This window comes from Gasterosteus aculeatus, chromosome 8 (genome assembly GCF_964276395.1).
Source record: "Gasterosteus aculeatus chromosome 8, fGasAcu3.hap1.1, whole genome shotgun sequence".
NCBI lineage: Eukaryota > Metazoa > Chordata > Actinopteri > Perciformes > Gasterosteidae > Gasterosteus > Gasterosteus aculeatus.
Genome location: NC_135695.1, coordinates 20,408,602 through 20,416,280, shown reverse-complemented (window position 1 = coordinate 20,416,280; position 7,679 = coordinate 20,408,602). Strand labels below are relative to the sequence as shown.

At 43.6% G+C, this 7,679-nt stretch overlaps 1 protein-coding gene across 2 annotated transcripts; it reads left to right on the top strand.

The window, feature by feature from the left end:
* The first annotated feature begins 1,933 nt into the window (after positions 1-1,933).
* On the top strand, positions 1,934-7,659 carry LOC120823845 (ELAV-like protein 1). Of its 2 annotated transcripts, XM_040184263.2 has the most exons (9): positions 1,934-2,190; positions 3,160-3,266; positions 3,440-3,511; positions 3,662-3,830; positions 5,334-5,437; positions 6,007-6,160; positions 6,243-6,468; positions 6,625-6,926; positions 7,385-7,659. In XM_040184263.2, the coding sequence occupies exons 2-9, from the start codon at positions 3,231-3,233 to the stop codon at positions 7,387-7,389; spliced, it is 1,068 nt and encodes a 355-aa protein (XP_040040197.1). In that variant the 5' UTR covers positions 1,934-2,190; positions 3,160-3,230; the 3' UTR covers positions 7,390-7,659. The 2 variants fall into 2 exon arrangements, with proteins under 2 accessions (XP_040040197.1, XP_077964786.1); XM_078108660.1 differs by lacking the exon at positions 5,334-5,437 and having other exon boundaries at positions 2,003-2,190.
* Positions 7,660-7,679: the final 20 nt, after the last annotated feature.

Genomic DNA, 7,679 nt, shown 5'->3' with positions numbered 1-7,679 from the left:
GCACTGAGTTCGCTCACCTTCCTTTTCAGGTAGTGCACTTCATCCCGGGCACGAGAAAGTGCCATGTTCACCTTGTATCCGTTGGGAGGAGTCCCGAGAAAAAGGGGAAAGGGGAAAAGGCTGGTGGGATGCCTGTAAATAGGCTGGAAGCCTTGAAAAAGGCTGTTTGTTTGTTTGCCGTTAACGACTCCATCTGGTCTTTGAAGAATGGTGATATATCCATCGAAAGGCTACTTAATTAAGTCTTGTTAAGGACAAACGTCGCTGATTAATTCTCTCACACAAAAATATGCAGTGCTCTGTCCTGTGTTCAGAATAGCAATGAACAGATGAATCTAATTCTTTCTGGAACTTGGCCTTGAAGATTCCATTCCATTTCATTCCATTCCGTTCCGTTCCATTCCATTCCGTTGTCATAGAGTGGAGAGTGTCATAGAGAGTGTCATAGAGTGGACTCCAAGACAACGGAATAGAAAATACAATATATATATATATATATATATATATATATATATATATATATATATATATATATATATATATATATATATATATATACAGAGGTGTCGAAAGTATTCACATTCATTACTCAAGTAGAAGTACAGATACTAGGGTTTAAAAAGACTCCTGTAGAAGTTGAAGTATCGACTCAAGCTTTTTACTTAAGTAAAAGTATAAAAGTACTGGTTTCAAAACTACTTAAAGTATAAAAGTAAAAGTAATGTAAGAAATTCCAATAAGAACAAACTCTTAATGCGTAACCTCGCTCACACAACACGTCCGTTACAATGTGATCAGAAGGCGCCTGCCGATCACGTGACCTGCCGTTGGGACGGTGGAAACAACAACAACAACAACAACAAATGTATCTGACTTAACACATAAAACCACAACCCATTTTCCAGTGACACGAGTCACACACACGTTGTTTGCATTGATTAGTTGGACTGCAGTGTCTCCCCCAGGTTCACTACGTCATGGGGGGTCCTGACTTTTCACGGGGTGGGGGGCGCACCGCTGTTTATAATGATGGGAAACACTGAACTGGCAGCGGTCGGTTATCCAAACATTGGCCAAATAACCCGTATGTTCAGGCTTCATGAGCAAATACAGAATCCCTTTGTGTTCATTTCCAAAGCCGCATTAAGACACACGTCACTTTATTTAATACGCAAGTCGCTGTGTTGTGCCAGACTCTCAATAAAACATTTAGGACAAACCCACGGTCACGAAGATACTCATTTAACGTTACATGGAATCTGCGTGAGGAAGAGGAGGAGGAGGAAGAGGAGGAGGGTCCGTGTCGCTAAATACCAACTTTCCAAAGACCACTTTTCCCACCCGGTGTCGCTCCGATCTGCCGGCGCATCGCAGAGAAAACCGATCGGGTGTCTGGATACTAAACGTTTATACTTCTCATCCAAACACAATCACATTCACTATGTCCGCATAGCGCCGTTTATCTAGATGGGTTTTTGTGTTTGTGTGTTTTTGAACTACGACAAGCCGGAGGTAACGAGGCTGTTTTTAAAATGTAAGGAGTAGAAAGTACAGATATTTGCGTGAAAATGTAAGGAGTAGAAGTAAAAAGTCGTCTGAAAAATAAATACTAAGTGTATAAGTATAGATACCAAAAATGTCTACTTAAGTACAGTAACGAAGTATTTGTACTTCGTTACTTGACACCTTTGCTAATTATGAACTCATTTAAACAACAATCTAGTTTTCCTTGTTCCTCATTATTTCTTTTTTTCACAGGTGGTTTCATCAATAATTCAACATATTGATAGGACTATTGACATTAAAGGAGTATGTAATACATTACATTGTTTAATGTGAATCCTATTGTGAGCTGATTTGTAAAAAAATAAAAATATCAGTACATTTGCAAACTGTTACAGCAACCATAGTGTAGTATAGTATATATTTTCAGGTTGTTCAGCAGATGGCAGTAGTTACCCATGCTAACCGAAGAAGAAGAAGAAGAAGAAGAAGACGCGGTAGTATCGCGATACTTCATCAAACTACGATTGGTTCCTTTGTGCAGAGCGGGAGCGGTTATCAGCTAACACGCAACGGCTAATCTTCCGTTTTTACAGCCGGTTTTGTTCGATTGGCATCAGCACAACATCCGTGGATCGATATACCAAAGCCTTCGTACCGTCCGTCAGTTCCCCCACCAAGTAACAGGTAAGAACTGCGACGTCTCCTTGTGCCGTTAGCTCCCGCTGAAACAGCCCATCAGCGCCATTAGCCGCTTCGCCTCTTTGTGCGGCCGCGGTGCTTACATGTGGCCAGCTGGGGGGTTAGTCGCCAGTTAGCCGCTAGCTAGCCGCTAGCTCTGTATCGTCACATTTTCTCATCGTTTATATCTGAAACCAACCGCCCTCAATCCACCCGAGTCGTTTGGTTCAACGCCCAGCGTCCGTATAGTCGGGCTCCTTTCCGGTGCGGTCCTGTTTTCGCACCGCGGGGAACGTGTTCTTAAACAGTTTATACAAACATTGCAATTGATAAGAATGTCGTCTGCTCGCTCCGATAGCAGTCGATGAATTGTGGGAATAGACTATTCACTTAAACGTTATCATGTCCAGCGACGGTGGACGGGAGGTGAAACCACCCACGGCGCCATTCTATGTTACAGTAGTGGACTATTTTTGCTTCATAAACTATTCATGAATGCTCTCAATTTAAATCCGCGAGCGCCTCTTTTAATCTCAGTGAGCGTGTTGGTCGCGCTGATTTTAAAACGATCTGCACGGTGCGTTTCGGTGACGTAGAAACAACATGATGAAGCGGGGGCGGAGGGGGGGGGGCGATGAATGTAGAATGACGTAAACGGGGGATTACCTGGGCCTGTTTAAAAAAAAAAAAAAAAAACATGTCCAGATAGTTGCTTATTGGCCCCTGATTTACATGCAAAGTCCCTTCAGACTCATTTCCTAAAACGTTAGCAAGAAAAATTGGCAGCTTAAACATCCACGTGGTATACAGGCATCTTTTTATTAAGTTTCACTCCCTTGATTTTGCTCTCAGGTGTGTGTGTGTGTGGTATAGCTGAACAGATGAGGGGGATGGCGGAATACCGCTGCATCTGATTGTGATTTTATTTGAACAAGTGTTCACCCTTTGACCGTACCCGTGTCCTTCGTCTTGTAGTTCATCTCCTCTTCCTCGCCTGCTGACAGCTGGTTTCTCTCAGACGACAGTGAACACCCAGAGTCGTTCCCATGGCGTTAAGACGAGGACACATCAGGTACCTGAAGGTAAGTGGATCCATAACTTCCTGATCAGATCAATAACCCATCAGGCACAGATGGAGGTACGTCAGTCGCCCTTCTATGGAGCCTCTCTTTACCTCCCTTCCCCTGTTGGTGTGTGCCGTAGTGTAACACGTGTGTGTGTGTGTGTGTGTGTGTGTGTGTGTGTGTTCCTCCAGGTGTGTGAGGTTCAGACGTCTCAGAATGATGTCAGAGATGGTCAGCACGCCTCCAAAGGAGCCTCTGGAAAGGTGATTGGCCCAATCTGGGGTTTTTTGTTTGCGTGCGCTGTTTCTGAATTGCCCCACGCCGTGTCATGTTGCTGCCAGGCTGAGTTGCCGAGTGTTGCATTGTCGGAGTGTGTGTCGATGGCGTAATAAAGGCGAGCGTCTGTCCCTCAGGAGCTGTACGACAACGGGTACTGCGAGCAGATGATGGAGGACGACGACTCCAGGACCAACCTGATCGTGAACTACCTGCCTCAGAGCATGAGTCAGGACGAGCTGCGCAGCCTCTTCAGCAGCGTGGGCGACGTCGAGTCCGCCAAACTCATCCGGGACAAAGTAGCAGGTAACTTGTAACCTCGAATACTTGCTGCCGAATGGCCCCTGTACTGCTCTCGTACTGCAGAGGTTCTACAGAGGCCTCGAGCTGCAGTACCACACGGGGATGGGCCGTAACATGCAACTATTTGTTTGCATGTCGAGTAGAAGATTTCATCTTTGGGATGTTTAGTTTTTGTTTTCCAGACCTGCATAAAAAGCACCTTTTTTAGGGAAGTGTTTTATTCAAACATCCCAAAAACGAAAGGCCTTTACTTGTTTGAATAAGTCAGTCGCGTGTTGCAGAACGCCCGTGCGCTGCCGGAGAGGCGGTGTGTGTACTACACGACTGGTTACTGCCGAAGTATCAGACTGCAGTACCACTTAAAAGACACCATAGTATTGTAGTGCTACTTTATCTGCAAATGTTAGTTCCTACAAATGCCCCAGAATCCCTGAGGAATACTATGAGTAGAAATACTGTGATGCATGAGTTCTGTCATTCTACCACAGTGCTACGAAGTATAAAGTACTAATTTGAAGTAGTACTTGTGGTAGAAATGGTAATAGTTGCTGTTGTTCTAGCTGTAGTAGTAGTATTAGTTGTAGTACTATCTGCAGTATTTCCTGTGTACTCTCCCCAGCAACGGTTTTATTTCTTTTTCATTTTTAATGTTTTTTATTGGGGAGCATCTGATTTTTGTTTTATTTGTTGGTTTTATTACAATATCATGGTGTTGTTTCTAAAGTACGTTTCTATGATATTTGTCTGAATTATATCTGAATGTTTTATTTTCTGCATTGTTGTAATATTTTTTTATTTATTTTTCACACCAGGTTAAGTGACTTCAGGTGTCTGAGGGTAATGGATAAAATCAGGGCTGTGCGATGTGGATCCCATTTAAATACAGATTATTCATAACGCACATAAACCAACCCGGGAATTACAAACACTTCAATTCTGAATTACATCTGACATCTAATGATTGATATTAAAGACAAAATAGCATAAATTCATCCTGCATCAACATCACATCGTCCAACCCGAGATTAAACATTTGTTTTTTAATCATTTAACAGAATCTAACAATGTACAATTGTTTCAATGCTGTTTTCACCTGTTTTATTTTTATTTTTCAGGCTTTGAAAATGTCTGTAAATCTTTAATAGTAAATGTTTGAGAACTTTTTCGTTAAAACTTGACCGAGCGACTGACCAATTCACATTCTGCAATGAGCGTTTACTCGGAGTGAGCGCTCCAGGTCCGGCCCTTTAGATTCCCTCCTGGGGGAGAGCGCCACCAAGTGGCCAAAACATTTCCCACACAAGCGTTTTGTGGCCTGGAGGTCTCACTCTGACTAAACCTTCCGTACCTACAGCACTCCCGAGTTGTTTGTCTTTTTTTACAAACCCCGGATGGAGAGTTCTCTGCTGATTTCTTGCCTATTTTTTCAATATCCAGCATGTGTGGCATCAGTAACACAGACGGTTTTATTATTTTATTTTGTTGTTTTCCTTTGTGTTTCTCTAGGCCACAGTTTAGGTTACGGCTTTGTTAACTTTGTTAACCCTAATGATGCAGAGAGGGCTATCAGTACCCTCAATGGCCTGAGGCTACAGTCTAAAACTATCAAGGTAATGTGCAACAGGTGCTCTTTGACTTTCCTGTCTCCACTGATAGATGTCTTATGTTCCCTGGACAGTAGAGGCTGTTATTGCTTTCTCTCCCGCATACTGTCTGACGGATGAAGGTATTTTTTTTAAACACTGCTGTTTCTGTTTTTCTGACTTGGTAAATTATTCTTACCTGTTTTTTATTTTTATAAATATATATATACACATATATATCCGCACATGTTTACACTGAATCTGTGAATTTCTTCAGTTCAGTGTGACAATGTGCCAACATTTTCTTTGCATAAATTAATGCCTTTTTTATTTTTTACAAAAGTGCCTAATTATCTTTTTTGGATGCTTTAATTTTGTCTTTTTATTTTTATTGGATTTGGGACAAATCTGGAACAATGTTTATTTTATTCATTTTTTTATTGAAGTTAGACATTTAAACATATTCCTGGATTTTATTTAAAAACTGTCTGTAAATGTTTTATTTTCAGTGTTTTAAAAAAATATATTTAAATTGTATTTATTTATTCTATTTGCAACGGCGCCGGTCTGAAACGCTTCCCGTCTCCTCCCTGCAGGTCTCGTTCGCGCGGCCGAGTTCGGACATGATCAAAGATGCAAATCTGTACATCAGCGGGCTGCCGAGGACGCTGAGTCAGCAGGAACTGGAAGACATGTTCACCCGCTTTGGGCACATCATCAACTCCAGAGTGCTGGTGGACCAGGCCTCAGGTAACGCAACGCGCCGCCATGTGACCACTCCCACTCTCGGGCGCTCCGTAGAGCTCACCTCCTTTTCTTATTGGCTGTCCAGGTCTCTCTCGGGGCGTGGCCTTCATCCGCTTCGATAAGAGGTCCGAGGCCGAAGAAGCCGTCAAGCACCTGAACGGGCACACGCCCCCGGGCAGCGCCGAGCCCATCACGGTCAAGTTCGCCGCTAACCCCAATCAAGCCCGGAACTCTCAGATGATGTCACAGATGTACCACGGCCAATCGCGACGCTTCGGCGGCCCCGTGCATCACCAGGCGCAGAGGTTCAGGTACGCCCACTCGTCTGTCACTCACCAGCAGAGCGCCGGAGATGTCTGCGTGCATCGGTAACGGGTTGCAAGTAGTAAACCTCCTTTAACCTGGTTAGTAACCGGATAACTGTACCATCCCATCTTCATCACGCCCCACTTCCTGTTCTGTCCCAGGTTTTCTCCAATGAGCGTCGACCACATGGGCGGAGGGGGCGGAGTCTCGGGGAGCCCCTCCGGCGGTTGGTGCATCTTCATCTATAATCTGGGCCAGGACGCCGACGAGGCGATCCTCTGGCAGATGTTCGGGCCGTTCGGTGCCGTCGTCAATGTGAAAGTGATCAGAGATTTCAACACCAACAAGTGCAAAGGCTTCGGTTTCGTCACCATGACGAACTACGAGGAGGCCGCCATGGCGATCCACAGCCTCAACGGATACCGACTGGGGGACAAAGTCCTGCAGGTTTCCTTCAAGACCAGTAAGGGACCAATGTAGAGATGCATTACAGTTTTCAGATGTTTTGGTTCGATGTGAATTATCACATATCTCAAATCATTTTTCCCAGCAGGCTGAGTTTACTTCAGGCTTAATGGCGCTTTAGTTGCTGTGTGAACTGTGAGGATTGGTCCATATGGAGGGCAGTGTGAGCGTGGCTGCCTAAGCAACCCCCCCGCTCGTAAAGGTGTTGGTTTCAGTTAGAATTCTCGATCTTGAGTTCTGCTTTTCAAAGCAGAACTGAGTCGATTACTGAGGGAAACCAACATCAGAGGAAAAACTCAATGCAAATCTTTTTAAAGATGTTTAATTACTCATTATAGTCCCTGCAAGCAAAAAGTGAATCTATAATCTGTTAAATTTCAGATTGAAATGATGCACGAAAAGCTCTGCCTTGTCCAGTAACTTAATTACCACTTTGTCTTTGTTTGAATATTTCAGAATGAGTCTCCCATCAGATGATTGACAGCTCTCTTGGCCAATAAGCACGCAGAAGAGGAGTCCTGATCGCAAACAGTTTGTTGTGTTTGAACAAACGTATTTTATTTCATGTTTTTACAAGTTGCTTTCAGGTAAAAAGCACCTGAAGTACTGAAGCTTTTCAAATGTGTAGTGATCCGTTTCTCTTCGGTATTTTCATTTGTATTCTGTTTAAGGATTGCAGCTCCATTGTGATGTTGGACTGTTTAATCACTAATAAATCTGCTCCTATACAACTTTTCTGCATAGTTTTTGT